This window comes from Sphaerodactylus townsendi, linkage group LG16, assembly GCF_021028975.2.
Source record: "Sphaerodactylus townsendi isolate TG3544 linkage group LG16, MPM_Stown_v2.3, whole genome shotgun sequence".
Lineage (NCBI taxonomy): Eukaryota > Metazoa > Chordata > Lepidosauria > Squamata > Sphaerodactylidae > Sphaerodactylus > Sphaerodactylus townsendi.
The window spans coordinates 11,934,437-11,950,382 of NC_059440.1; the positions used below are offsets into that span (position 1 = coordinate 11,934,437).

The 15,946-nt window shown below is 44.0% G+C and overlaps 1 protein-coding gene across 1 annotated transcript in view; it reads right to left on the reverse strand.

Annotated features, from left to right (window-relative positions):
• Positions 1-15,946, reverse strand: part of GALNT17 (polypeptide N-acetylgalactosaminyltransferase 17) — a 206,986-nt gene that overhangs the window by 31,651 nt on the left and 159,389 nt on the right. The window contains exon 6 of the mRNA XM_048519282.1: positions 9,363-9,480. Coding sequence (XP_048375239.1) covers positions 9,363-9,480 — 118 coding nt within the window. The remainder of the gene's footprint in view (positions 1-9,362; positions 9,481-15,946) is intronic.

Below are 15,946 nucleotides of genomic sequence, written 5' to 3' on the forward strand. Positions count from 1 at the left end.
CTATTGAGAACACGTGAGCTGTACTTGCAGCAAATCTAGGAAGCGTCAAAGTAAGAAGACAAGACATGGAAATATTGGATAACATTGCAGGATGACACAACAACTCCTGCATAACATTGTGGGAAGACACAACTCCTGTGGGTCATCTTAGTTCAGCTGCACATCAAAAGGATGTTTCTATGAGCGTGCCTGTAGTATCACAATATGTTCTTCTCGGTGCTTAGCAAATATTATCCTCACAAAAATGTGATATATTGCAAGCAACTCTGGGGATAAGCACAAGAAGATACCATTTCTCTTCTTCGTAAAGATACATAAACCCTGACACTCTTATTTCTCATCTATTTCATTTTCTCTGTTGACATTTTCCTACAATTTGTTTTTTTTTTCTGTTTGCACATACTCCCCAACCACTGGGCTACATGAACACAGAATGCAATAGAGTATCTTAGTTGATTCTTGTGCCACCTTCTGGCCAGCTCAACCTAAAAAGGTTCTCTGCAAATAGATAAGCACCTGCAGAGGAGAAAAAGTTTGTGGTCTAATATTTGTTGGCCCAAAATTGCATGTATTGTTTTGTCAGTATGGTAGAAGTGATAAAAAGGCCGATGAGCTGTCAAAACACTTTCATCTTCTAGGCATTACCTTATTCGGTTCCATCTAGTTACTCCCTACTTCCTGCATGTAAAATCTTGGAGATAAAAAGCCAGAAGAAGCAAGAGGTGGTGCTATTTCCATTCTCACTCTCACCTCTATATATCAATGAGGTTGCACCCTGGTGTCTCCACTTCCATTATGTTCCGCCCCATGCCAGTAGACTTCTCCAATCCATTGGGGGCATCAAGTTTCAAGCCTGAGGGTACTTGACAACTCTGTGTGCGTCTAGTTCCATGCCACATTGCTTTCGACCACCATTCCTCTTTGTATTGTCAAAGGTTTTCATGGCCGGATTCAACTGGTTGTTGCGGGTTTTCTGGGCTGTGTGGCCGTGGTCTGGTGGATTTTGTTCCTAACGTTTTGCCTGCAACTGTGGCTGGCATCTTCAGAGGGGTACCACAGAGAGAAGTCTGTAACAGAGTATGTAACACAGTATGTAACAGAGTTGTCTCTGTGATACACCTCTGAAGACGCCAGCCACAGATGCAGGTGAAAAGTTAGGAACAAGGTCTACTAGACCACGGCCACCTAGCCCTTAAAACCCACAACAACCATTCCTCTTCTTTCAACTCCTTCCCCATTACCAATTTAAGACCAATTGTCCTGGAATGTCCTCCCTTGAGCTGTTGGGCTAAGAGTCTGACATCCTTTATTGGAAAAGCCCGCCTGTGCTATCTGTCTCTTGGTACTCAGTGCTTGATTTCTGGTCTCTGAATGAAGTCTGATCTCTTACATGCTCTATCTAGTCTAGAGGTCCCTGATGTGAAGGCTCCTGTCCCAAATAGTGCTTTATATTTATTTACTACCTTTTTTTTATCCCACTCTTTGTAGACGGAGCTACAAGTGGCATTCATCCTTATCCCTTCCTCTTTACTCTCACAACAACTCTGTGACAGCGGACCGAGAGAGAATGACCAGCCCAAAGTCACCCAGCAAGCTTCCGTGGCAGAATCTGAACTTGGGTCTCCCAAACGATAGCCTAATGCAGTGGTGGCGAACCTTTGGCACTCCAGATGTTATGGACTACAATTCCCATCAGCCCCCCTGCCGAAAGCACTTAGGCCAATTGGTCATGCTGGCGGGGGGTCGATAATCCTATGGTCTTATCTAAGAATATAAGAGTCCTCCTACCATAACTAGCTTAAACTATGACACTAAGCTGGCTCTTGCATATAACGTGCTCAAAAACCGAACTTGCCATGCTTTCAGTGCCAATTTAGAGGAGACCATTCCATATACTCCAGCTGGTGATTTCTTTTCCATTTAACCTAAGTAACATTCTGAGCATCTTTGAATCTGTACACTCAGTGGCTCTTTCTGCACAAATCGCCCTAAAAAATTTGTAAAACATTTTCAGTCCCCCCTCCTTTACCATGACATTTGTCCACACTCAACCCCTCGAAACGATTCATGGCTGCACAGCAAGTGAAAACATTTTGAAAACATTTCAGGCTCAAGGATAACTTTGAAAGGGGATCCGTTTAAAATGTTTTGAGGCTGGAAATAAACAGCGTTTGGAACATAAGAGGGAAAAGGCAATGCGGAACTCCACAGAGAAAATGTTTTTTCCCCCTACCTCAAAACATGTTAAAATGTTTGTGTGGAAATGTCTAGGGATGGCAGCATGGGCATCTGATGTGACAGCTGCAAGGGCCAATAAACACGGCTTAAGGGCGGGATTAAACCAGAGTTGGGGGGAACTTTGCATGGATCCCACTCCTGAAGCGAGTCTGCTCCGGGTTTCTCCCCCAACCCGGGTTTTACAAGAATTGCGATTTCTGCGATACTTTTTCTTTAATGCGCCTCGCCAGCTGTAGCCGAAGTGAATGGCATGCATAGCTGCGAAGGCAGCGTTCCTATAACTGCGCCTGTATTGTTTTCTCTCTTCAAATAATAAATTAAACCACTGGCAATTTGTCTGTGTAATAATACCCGAGTCTTCTGTCTTAGGAGCCTGCCTTATGTCCATAAACACTGCAAGATCCAGTTGATTGAGATGGTAAACAAACAACAGATGCTCCTCCGTGTGAAGGTGCAGGGCTTCCTGCACAGAGGCGTGTGAACGGCCCGGGGCTGCACCGGGCTCATGTATCCCAGCTGCACCCTGCGTTTATTTGCCTCTGCAGAAAGGGCCATGGTATAGGCTCAGAACTTACTGGACTGTAAAAACCTGGACTATTGTATTTTGGCAGACTTCTGATTCAGATTGGGAGGTTGTGAAAACTATAGTTCCCGTCAACCTGGGTACGAAGTCACACTGAGGATGGGAACAGAAAAAAATCTGGCTACCTGTACTAAAAGACATCAGACCCAAACTTCAAAAGACTCCTCAACCCCCCACCCTTCTTCCTGAACCATTGACCGTTAACATCATGAGCATCCTTTACTCACCACTGTGAGACAAGACTTACAGAGAAAACCTCTGAAGATGCTAGCCACGGGTGCTGGTGAAACATCAGGAATAAAGATACTCACACCATGGCTACATAACCCGAAAACCTCACATGTTTAAGTCCACTTGAAAAGTCTTCAAGAATATACGTAGGAACAGCCGCTTGTTGGAAAAAGAGTCCTCTGTTTTAAAGAGTCATCCCGATGGCAGGTTATTCCCTGCTCTTCAAAAAAAGGTAAAGTTTGAGAGGTGGAACTGGCAAGAACAAGACAGCTCAAAGAATTATTGAGTGTTCGGCTGTAGTTTCATGGCATGGGTGATCACCCATCAGTAGCCCAAACCCCAGCAACAAGAAGAGTTTGGATTTATACCCCTTCTCTCACCAAGTGGGGAGACTCAAAGACTTACAAACTCCTTTCCCTCCCCACAAGCAAACCCCTGTGAGGGTGGGTGGGAGCTGAGAGGAGCTCCTGAAGAGCTGTGACCCCAGCCCAAGGTCACCCAGCTGGTAGCGTATGTTGGAGTGCACAGCTTAATCTAGTTCCCCAGATAAGCCTCCACAGCTCAAGTGGCAGAGCGGGGAATCAAACCCAGTTCCTCCAGATTAGAGTGCACCTGCTCTTAACCACTACACCACTGCAGAGGTGGAGTGAGGAGGAACTGCGCCTGAGGCATGCCTGTGTCCTCTGCCCCGCCTCCATCCACCCCGCTACCACACAGGCGCGAGGCCGGGGCATTGCACCTCACCCCGTTTTGTTGGCGCTACGCCACTGCACTACTGCTACTCCTGGTGAGCCTTTGCTCAAATCAAACTCTGTTTCCCAACAACCTGCAGATTAAAATCCATCTCCTGGTGAAAGGTCAGCTAAAGGCCTGAGTGGTGCATTGGACTTTATAAGGAGGTCCCAAACAGGATTTCCACTCAAAATGTATTGCCTGTTGCAGTTGGAGAAATGTCTTCCATAACTTAAGTGAGAATCACTAGAAGCAAATGTGGGAGAGAACCATCCATTACTCCCTTCGATTTTAGTGCCGAAAGTGGAGCAATGACAGAAAGTCATTTTGTATCTGTGGCGAGGGAAGGAGAAGATATATATGCTGTTGGGCTTGCAATTTCCCCTCTTGAACAGATACCGGCATAAACTCTTGTATAAGCATAGAGACATATCGCATTGTCTATGAGCCAGTGACTGCGATGCCACCGATCAAAGCCTCCTCACTCTTTACTGAGTCAGCAGTGATAAGAATTGTAATTCAACCTATTTACTAGGGACCTATTTACTATCCTAATCTTTCTTTTGGGAGATGACTTGTTATATTGTTCCAAGAATGCATTACAAATACTATCATCCTTCACAGAACACCGACTTCTGTGCATAGAGATGGGGTTCCCAATATTGCCTTGCAAAATGTCACTTCCAGGTGACACTCTAGGCTGCCTCCCCATGTCTTTATGGTCTCAACCATGGAATCTAAGGCAAATCATCTCAGTATTGTTATGTGGAGGCCATTTTTTTCTCCTGCTCCTAAATTCCTTGAGAGTGGGCAATTGGGCTCAGTGCAGATAAATGGGAGACCCGGTAGTTCTGCAACCAAGGTTAAAAATATAAGTGCAGCTAGATGGTTTTCTGTTGTAATTTGTTTTACAGTGTAAGCTGCTTTGAGCCTGCATCGAGCAGAAAAAGTGGGTAAGAAGTGCCCAAACCATTAATACGAAATAAATAATTTGATTGATTGATACAGATAAACTGATATTTGGAGCAAGAAGTACCCACAGCAAAAATTAAACTGAGTATTCCCTTGGGTAGCCTGAAGCCAGACTTTGTAGGCCTTAAATGTAAGAACAAGCATCATTACATTGTTGGAGGCTTTCACGGCCAGATTCAACTGTTTGTTGTGGGTTTTCCTGGCTGTGTGGCCGTGGTCTGGTAGTTCTTGTTCCTAACGTTTTGCCTGCATCTGTGTCTGACATCTTCAGAGGTGTATCACAGAGAGAAGTCTGTTTCACACTGTGTCTAGTGAGAAGGGAAAGTTTAGTGTATCTAGTGAGAAGGGAAAGTTTAGTTTCCTTTCCCTAAACTTTCCCTTCTCACTAGACACAGTGTGAAACAGACTTCTCTCTGTGATACACCTCTGAAGATGCCAGCCACTGATGCAGGCAAAACGTTAGGAACAAGATCTACCAGACCACGGCCACACAGCCCGGAAAACCCACAACAACCAGGGCATCATTATCTTGAACGTTCCAGTTCCAGTGCTCTCAACTCGCCCCATAAGGAAAGCAGAGCTAGGATGGTCACCAAGATGTCTTTCTGCCGGAACTAACAGTCCCAACTGAAGTCCTTTTAATTCCCCTTGAAATCTCTACGGTTTACTAGTGCATCAGCTTTTCACTTCAGGTGAAACTCTACATATTTACCTTCATTTGGATCCTCTCCTGAAATATATGCAGAAAGCTAAGCAGTTTAAGATCCTTCACATTCTGAAGTCTCGAGGATTAATTTATCTGCAGAAAACAGCTGTCTTGTTAACTGTGGATTTACATTATGGGCTTAGGTCTGTACATGTAAATGTAAGTCATATTCTCCAGCTTTGACGTTTACACGCTTGCTTAAAATGCAAAAACAGTGAATGAATAAAAGGATGCTCTGCGGTGCCCTATTTTAGAACTGGATACTGGGGTGGAGGTTACCTCTGTCCCACCACCACTAAGCAAAGTCTGAAGCCCTCCTCCAGCCAGAAGAACCTGCCTCCAACTTAAGCTGCTCTTCCGTTAGAGTAGAATAATGCACTTTCAATCCACTTTTGATGCACTTTGCAGCGGGATTTTACGGCGCGGAATAGCAAAACCCACTTGCAAACAATTGTTAAAGTGCATCGAAAGTGGATTGAAATTGCATTATTCTGCATGTGCGGAAGTGCCCTCAGAGCCACAAGTTGGAGAAAGTATCCTTTAGCAGGAGAAAGGCTACTTGGAGGATTGTTGGATGCACCCCCACCATGTTTATATTGCACGTATCAGTGAGGACCACTGATACGTGCAGAGAGGTATGCATGAAACAGAGATCAGGATCATACTCTTTTCTGAGACTTAAAACTGAGATCTCTCTCTCACACACATGCATTCCTACTGCTATGCCAAAATATAAAGGCACAAAGAACATGAGAAGAGCTATACTGGATCAGACCTAAGGCCCATCATATTCAGCATTTTATTCCAACAGTGGCTGACCATCTGCCTCTGGGAAGCCCCCAAGCAGAATAACTGCGGCGGTATCCTCCTGTCCATATTCCTCAGCAACCGATATGAAGAGGCATAGTGCCCCTGGTTCCCAAGGGAGCAGATATTCATCATGACTAGTCATCACCATGGCTAGCAGTCATCACGACCAGTATCTATTGATAGCCTTATCCTCCATGAATATGTCCACTCCCCTTTTAAAGCTATCCAAGTTACTGGCCATCACCACATCATGTAGCAATGAGTTCCACAGTTTAACTGCGTGGTGTGAAGAAATAGTTCCTTTTCTCTGCCCTGAATCTTCCATCTTTCCACTTCAGTGGACGATCCCAGGTTTTGTTGTTATGGGACAGGGAGAAAACCATCTACCTGTCTACCTTCTCTATGTCATGCATCATTTTATAGACCTCCATCTTGTCTCCCTTTACTAGCCTGTTTTCTACACTGTCCGAAATGTTTTAACCAATCCTCATAGGGCAGCTGCCCTAATAGACAGAGGCTGCAACTCTGAGAAAACCTCGTTGTACCAACAAATCAACCATTGGCCATAATGTGAGAGGCAGTGCTGCACAATGGTTAGAGTGACGCTCCCAACTTGACCTTGGGACACTCACCCAGCCTAAACCACCTCACGTGATTGTTATAAGGTTACAACTGACCTTCATATTGCAGAGATCAGTAGCCCTGGAGGTCAGGTTGCCATCTCCAGGTGAGCAAATACCTGGAGATTTTGGGGGTGGAGCCTGAGTAGGGTGGGGTTTGGGCAGGGGAGGGACTTCAATGGAGTACAATGCCATAGACTCCACCTTCCTAAGGGGCCTCTTCCTCCAGGTGAACTGATCTCTATCACCTGAAGATCAGTTATAATAGCAGGAGATCTCCAGCTTACAGCTGGAGGTTGGCGACCGTATTCTGAAGAAAAGGCCGTTTCCACAGCATCATATCCATGCAGAGCTCCCTCGCCACATTCGGTCCCAGAGAGCCAATAATTTTCCCAATTCAGCAGCCCATCTGAGGGGGATATTCGTGTCACGCTGAACGCCTTAGACATTTTAATGCACCTGCTGCCCTCCGGAACAAAATTTTAATGGGAATACACAAAATTAAACGTATTGTTCCGAGGAGTCATTGTAAAAACAGTGCTAATATTACAGGTATAATGGGAACGGCATATGCAGATACACGAGCTATTTATATCTGTCGTGTACATAGAACAGAGAAGCAGGCAATGTTCTTTAGGCCGTAATTAGGCATGGATTAATTCTCCCTTTAAAAATTATAATGGCATGTCGACTTGGTTATTACGCTTTCCCCTATGGTTTTAAGCTTCCGATGACAGCAATACTGCCAATTCCACGTTAAACAAAAATTTATTTTGAACAGGAGGCGCAATATCAACAATTTTAATCTTCTTTAAATCAATACTCGGCATCGACTCGGTTTTGCTGTGAGAATGTTTGGCTCCAGCAGCGTATATTAATTTCATTTCCCCCTCTCCCTTGTAACTTATTGATGGGGCAATCCCCAATAGCTGGGCCTTTCTAAGCCTCATTGGGAAGGGTGTAAAACTCTGTTGGTGACTGAACAATAAAACCGCAGCTGCAATCCTGAGAACATGTTTCCCTGAGTAACTGCCACTGAATGAAACGGGTCTTACTTCCAAGTAGACCTACTTGAAAGAAGGGCATACAGAGAAGGAGATTGTGTCCTACATTTCCCTGTTCGTTCCAAGCTTTTCTAGTCCCTAGTTTTTACCCTATTAAGGTTCCTCTCCCTGAGATACATTTCTTCTGCAACTCTTATCAGAGATCAGTATTCAGACTACCCTTAAAGCAGTGGTTCTCAACCTTCCTAATGCCACGACCCTTTAATACAGTTCCTCATGTTGTGGTGACCCCCAACCCTAACATTTATCCATTTTACAGATGGAGAACACTGATGCAGAGAGTCTTAGGCAGCCCCTGTGAAAGGGTCGTTCGACCCCCAGAGGGGTCCCGACCCCCAGATTGAGAACCACTGCTTTAAAGGTAAAGGAGTCCCTTGCACAAGTACCAGATCATTACTGACCCATGGTAACGTCACATCACCACGTTTACTAGGCAGACTATGGCCCTTTCCGCACGAATAACTGAAAACGTTTCTAAAACGTTTTCAACCCCCCCTTTACCATGATGTATGTCTGCACTCCCTCCCTCAAAATGATCCATAGCCGTTATTACATAATCGTTCCCTTTTTGTTGAGTTCATTGTCAAACTGATGCTTCATTGCTTCACAGCCTCGTTCTGTGATTCTCTGAGCCTCGTATTCTCAAAGCATCAAAGATTATCCTCCCGCCCCCAAAAATAAAAAAAAACCCTAACAGAAATGATCAAATAAACAGGTGAGGTGGGATGGAGAGTGAGCTCAGAAAATGGTGTTGAGGAGAAAGTTTGGGGACAGCAGAGAAGAACGGAAAACATCTTTAAAAGATCGCCCAGCAAGCGAAGCCGCTCTGAAAATGTTTCAACCTAAAGAATCGTGTTCAAAAGCGATTCACTGAAAACATTTTGAGGCTGCAAATAAAATAATGGAGTAAAAACCATGTGGAACTCCATGGAGGAAATGTTTTATTTCCTGCCCCAAAACTTTTAAAAAGGTTTGTGCGGAAAAGGCCTATGTTTATTGGGTGCTTTGCCATTGCCTTCCTCCGTGATCTACGCTTCACCCCCAGCAAGCTGGGAACTCATTTTACCCGTCTCAGAAGGAAGGAGGGCTGAGTCAACCTTGAGTCAGCAACAAAAAACTGACTTCCATTGGGATCTAACTCAGGTTGTGAGCAGAACTTCAACCGCAGCATACCACTCTGTAACACAGGGCTCCTAGACGCCCCTTACCATGTCAAAAAACCCTCCCTGAAGTTCCAGCTAAAGAAACTGCTGTTGTACCTCTACAAATACTGGTGAAACCATCTAAGGCTCGAACTAGATGTTCCACAAGCTATCCTGCATTTTCTTCTAAAATCAAACTTGCCCCAGGTAGGCTACGCCTCTAAATAAAAGAAAGGCATACAGAAACAGTGGTGAGAAACATACCTTAATGCCAAGTTCTATGTTTTCTCCACCATATACATCCATCCCTGGATCCAGAAGGCCTATTTCTCCAAAGAACTTCCGGTTCACAACGAATGAACAGCCGATCATTGCCGGGGTCCTAAAAAGAAAAATGCAACGTGAAAACTTCAATTATTTTGAAAATGTTTTTTTTAAATTACATCTTAAAGAGGCAAGTCAGATTGTTTCAGTTAAGGGTGTTATTCTAGGAGCGCACACCACACCGGCCTCCATAAGTAACTGACAATCTTTACTATAACGAAGCACCAAAGACTTTGGAATCTGAGGCGGATTCCGCACGGGTCAAAAGCAGCGGTGTGGAAACGGTGTGAAAACAGTGTAAAATGGTTTAAAATGTTGTAAAAGGGTTTACACCGTTCTCACACCATTTCCACACAGCTGTTTTTGGCCCATGTGGAATCCGTCCGAGACTCTGCCCTTGAATTCTGGATTCTTAGGACAATGGTGGCACAGTTCAGACATAACGTGAAGCCGGATTTTAAAGCAAGTATGGCTAGCTTGTGAGACCAGGATTTAGCTCACCATCAACCATTCAAATCTCAGTTTGCTTTGACCAATGATGATTCAATTAGCCATTTCATTGATCAGAAATACCATTCTTTGGTCTGTAAAACAGGCTCCTCATGTACCCCTCTTTATCATGGCATTGTTTTAGAGAGAGCCCAGATGGCATGCTATCTGAAAGTACTGATAAATCCCAAACAAAGATGGGCTTTCACTAGGGCAAGATGTAATTCTTTTCCCTCTGCCTTCCTTAATGGGCACTTTTTAAGGATACCTCGCCATGAACAGATGTGCTCTTACTGCTTTAATGCTATTGAAACTGTAAAACATATTTTATGCATTTGCCCCAAACATGCTCATAAGAGACCTGATTTCTCCAGTGTATTACTCTCCCATGTAAAGGATTGCCCTACAATATCTTGGGTACGTTTTCTCTTGGACAATCGGTCAGCTGAGATAACAGAGCTGGTAGCTGAATTTTTAACTAATGTATTAATGAACTAACAGAGTTCAGATGTTTTGGTCTGTTACTTAGGGCGCCCCTGCACCGGCAGGAATCCTACCGGTGGAGGAGTGGGGGCCGTTCACACGGGAGCGTGCAAGCGGCCCCCACAGAGGCTGGCGCGGGAGAGGCAGCTCCGCATGGAGCCGCCTCTTCCCCGTTCCCCCCACACTCACCTCGTTGTCCTGCGTCGCCCTGCTGGACTACTAAGACCCACCCACGCTGCCCTCCAACCTCCAGCCTCTGCGGGGGCCACTCGCACACTCCCGTGCGAACGGCCCGCACGGCAGGATTCCTGCCGGTGCAGGGCCGCCCTTTCCGCAGTGCGGAAAGGGCCTAAGTAACAGACCAAAACATCTGAACTCTGTTAGTTCATTAATACATTAGTTAAAAATTCAGTTCGCACCGCGCCGGTGGGAACACGCTGTTTTCAAAAAACCTCCCTCCAGGAGGGAGGTTTTGGGGGGTGGCCTGACGCCGCTCTGGGGGAGGTGGAGGGAAGCCAGGTTGGCGCTGCTGCGTTTCAGCAGTGCCGCCTGTGCGAATGGCGCCTTAGGGACAGCATTTTTGCCGTCCCTAAGGCGTCGTATTTGGGCCGTGCGGAAGCGGCCTTAGCTTTGATTATTGACGCCTAATAAAGATCTGATTGATTGATGATTCAATTGCCTTCTCTCTTTAGCCTGGGTGGACATCACTCAGGAACAAACCACAATGTCTTCATCCACATATCCCAAGAAACCATCATCCAGGCGACCTTTGGTTAATAAAATCGACTATGTTTTCGGATTCTAGCTTGATGGACTGGCACTTATCCTGGACTGGCACTTAACCATATTCAGTTGCTGCTCTTGGGTGTCACAACTGAATGCAAAAAGCATAGTACATAAAATGATGTGCAGTGCGTATATTTGTGTGTATGTATATACATATGCTATATAAACTGCACTGAAAACATACACAATATAAATATATATTTTGCTACAGAACAGCAAAATAGAGGACCAAAACGACTGTCAAAAATAAAGCTGAAAGTAATTAAAAATAGGGTGAATCCACTCCTTTCAATCTGGGTATGAATCATAGAATCATAGAGTTGGAAGAGGACCATCTAGTCCAAGGGCCATGTAGTCCAACCTCCTGCCATGCAAGAATGTACAATCAAAGCACTCCTGACATATGATAATCCAGCCTCTGTTTAAAAACCTCTGAAGAAGGAGACTCCACCACTCTCTGAGGCAGTGAATCCCACTGTCAAACAGCCCTGACAGTCAGAAAGTTCTTCCTAATGCTTAGGTGGAATCTCTTTTCCTGTACCTTGAATCAATTACTCTGTGTCCTAGTCTCTGAGGCAGCAGAAAACAAGCTTGCTCCCTCTTCGACATGACATCCCTTCAAATATTTAAACATAGCTATCATGTCTCCCCTTAACCTTCTCTTCTCCGGACTAATCCCCAGCTCCCCAAGTCTCTCTTCATAGGGCATGCTTTCCAGACCTTTTACCATTTTGGTGGCCCTCCTCTGGACATGTTCCCACTTCTCAATATCCTTCTTAAATTGCGGTGCCCAGAACTGAACACAGTATTCCAGGTGAGATCTGACCAATGCAGAGGTGCAATGCATTGGTACAATTACTTCTCTCAATCCAGACACTTATTGATGGATCCCAGAATTGCATTGGCTTTCTTGGCTGCTATGTCACACTGCTGACTCATGTTCAGTTTGTAGTCTACTAAGACTCCCAGATCCCTTTCACATGTATTGTTGTCAAGCCAGGTGTCACCCATCCTATCCCTGAGCATTTCACGTATTCTGCCTAAGTGTAGAATCTTACATTTATCTCTGTTGAAACTAATTTTGTTAGTTTTGGCTCAGCTCTCTAATCTGTCCGGATCATTTTGAATCCTGCCCCTGTACTCCAGGGTATTAGCTACCCCCCTCCTGTAGTGAATGGTAACTGAACATCATAGAAAATCCATCCATTGGCCAGTTCACACAATACAATGATGTTAGGATTCATGATTCCAAGATACGAGGCTGGCGGGCTACCAGAATGTGACATATGGAGAGAGCTACAGGAACGTTATATTGTATTATCCAAAATCTGGAAAGGAAAACCTTTTTCCAGGGAACAGCAATATGCAAGTGGATATTATGGTTAGAGCTGGTGCAGACCTAGTGAATACTGAAGATTGAACCATTTAGTTGTAAGCAATTCTGCATCACATAATTAAGAAATCAAGCGCAATTAAGCATCACCAGAAACAATTAAGTAAATTAGTTGAGTAATTAAGTAACGTATATAATCTGTGCTTGGTGTATTGCTTCATAAAAGGGTGGGGAATTCTTCCTTCCTGCGGAAGAGATATAAAGGAGATTGATTGTATGGACTGAGACAATTTACACTGTTTTCTGGATAAATTCAAGAAAAAAAACCAGCATCTTTCTTTTGTTAAGGAAAATGAGCCTCTTCCTACATTCTCTGAAACTGTCATCGCTCAGAGTGTAGACTTCTCAGCATCAGGCAAAGAGACTCAGAAAAGGAATTGATGAACATCTGATTCCACCACAGAAGGAAGCCGTTGAGATACCTCCAAAAATCCCTTTTCATATGCAAGAGGAGACTTGAAGGTCTGTGAACTCTCACTGCTGGGATACAGCTCTGTCTTCGGATTCAGCTTGGACTCTGAACCCTCTCCGTCCCCAAAGCCCACTACAACAACTGAGGTGTCTCTCACACCGTTAATTCATCCCTCACACCCATACCAGGGAATGATGTCCACATCCACTACCTTGGCTCCTACCAAAAAGAGATGATGGTGTTTGAATGTAAAGTGTGGGGAAGAGCATGGAGGTAGAAAGGCTAAAGTAACCTGTGCCATTGGGTTTACAGTTTGGAAAGCCCACAGATCTCTGCCTGATCTGACTGTTGGGTGGCCTTGATCCCAGCAGAAATGCATAAAGGGGCACAGTTGGGTGGGACAAGCAGCAATTTGTGTTGCCTTCTGTAAACGTTGGCAGATATTTATTTATTTATTTATTTATTTAATTAGATTTTTATACCGCCCTATCCCCGAGGGGCTCCGGGCGGTGTACAACAATAAACATAATATAACATAAAATGGCTAAATCTTTAAAAGCAGTGATAAAACAGTAAAAACTAAATCTCATAAATACAATACAAAAATACTAGCATAAATATAAATGGCGTCCAGCAGCTCCATATTCAAAATCCTCTCCCCAAGAGGGAGGAATGGCAGGTCCCGTTGAATGACAAATGGCCCAGATGTAGAGGGCCATGAAAGGGGGGGGGGGAAGGGGGCACCATCAGCGGCCGGTTCCTCCAAAGGCCTGGCGGAACAGCTCCGTCTTACAGGCCCTGCGGAACTCACCAAGGTCCCGCAGGGCCTGAACAGTTGGAGGAAGAGCGTTCCACCAGGCCGGGGCCAGAGCCGTAAAGGCCCTGGCCCGTGTGGAGGCCAGCCGCATCACCGAGATATCCACAGATACGGTTGCCTGAACAGGCTCTTGAGTAGTGTGAAGAGCAGATTTGTTGGGATTTGCAATTTGGAATGTCACAATCCAGATATTAAGGGGTTAACTATGTGCATGCTAATGAGTTACTCCCTACAACAGACACCTTCTGAGGCAGGTGGGGCTTGAGAAGGTTCTGAGAGAACTATGAGTAGCCAGAGGTCGCCCAGACGGCTTTGTGTGGGTGAGCAGGGAAACAAACTTGATTCTCCTGATTGGCCTCTGTTGCTCTTAATTACTACACAATTCTGAGGCTTAATATATGCTGTTGGAACATTTGATTAATAATACCAAGAGAGCAACTGGTGTTTTGCTTTGGAGAGATGGATGGCCATTTCAAAGTCCAAGTCCCAAACACAGTGCAATGTTCCCTGGTTTGCTATTTAAGAAATCATTTGCACAGTTTGTTGGTGTAGCGCAACAACTTCCAGCAGTGGAAACCATTCACTTTGAAAGATAATGACATTAGAGTTTCCAGATTCTTAACAGCTCCATTATTTCTGGTAACTTGCAGCCATTAAGTTGCAAGATAAAGTCCCCATTTTTCAGAATACAAAAGGCTTCGGATATCTGTTGCTTATGTTTGCACTTCCGTGTGCGTCGGGAGGGAAAACAGAAAGCACAAACAAACAGCTTTCTGATTTGGGATGGTCAGTGTAAATTTAACTGGAGTGTTCAGGAACATACAATCTTTCTATGTTTAACTTAATACAGACAACAGGAAAAGCTATTTAGATTTCAATACTCTTTGGTTGTTTAACATTGTCTCCCTGTGCAAATGGGTACCACGTGCTGGAATCCTCATTTCCATGCTCCAATAACCTTGCCTAATTGTCTGCTTCAACTATCCTTTTCTTCCCATTCTTGCTAATATCTTGGTTATCCAAGAAACAATTTTTAAAAAGGCAGGAGAGATTATATAAAAGCTGCTAGGATAAGCGCCCCCTCCCCAATTCTGCATAACAAGTCTTCATTAAATTCATAACAAGCCTTCATTATATATTAATGAAATGCAGGTTTGGGAAACTTAGTTTTTCCTACAGAACACTGGTGGTCCTTAAATCTGTCCTGATCTAATCTTTCCTCTCAGTGAGATGCTATCTCATGACCTTCCACTGAAAGTAGTAAAGAAAATCTTTTTTTTTAAAAAAAATGATTCCTCAGTGTCCATGAAGGGGAGAGGATCAAAATGTAATGGGGCATGGTTTTAGGGATTCACAGACAAAAGGAAAACACAAAACCAACCTATAAAATAAGCCAGGAACCAAAGGGTTGAGAGAAAAAACCGAGGGAATATTAAAACCTTAAGTAGATACAAAATATTTTTATTATACTGTACTATCAAGAATTAAAATAACCAAACCAATTTTCATTCAGCACTGACATTCACACACACTGTGAAAGTTGTTCTGGCATGGACAGGTTGGTATGCATGTAGGATTCCCTTACGTAAATCTTGTAGCACTTAATGTGTCATTGTAATACTTATGCTATGCTTCAGTTCTTTTTGGTCGTTCCAGATGTCTAAAATCTAAATGCGTTGGTTACTGATGGTGCCATTTTGTTGATAGTACTATGTGTAATCCGCCTTGATTCCCTGTGAGAAAGGCAGACTATAAATAACAAAAAATAAATATTGACTGAATCAATTTACACCATGTAATGCAATTTGAGATTGGTGAGAAAAGCACATGGATGGGAAAAAAGATGGAAGAATTCAGAGCCTAGAGCCCTTTGGGGATGAGGCGGTCTACAAAATCTAATAAATAAATAAATAAAATAAAAGAAGAGTTCAGTATTTGTCCTGGTCAAACAGAAGTGGGGCACGTTAGAAAATGTGCAGTTGTTAACTGTTGACCATTTATCTGTTCAGAAGTATCAGCCCAAAAATAGTTCGTTGCTACATTTTAGGGCATTTGAGATTTAAAAACCAAATAAACACTAAAACCACTGAGAACTGCCTGCCCTACCTGCACTTACAATATCTCAGCTGCTCAATATTAATGTG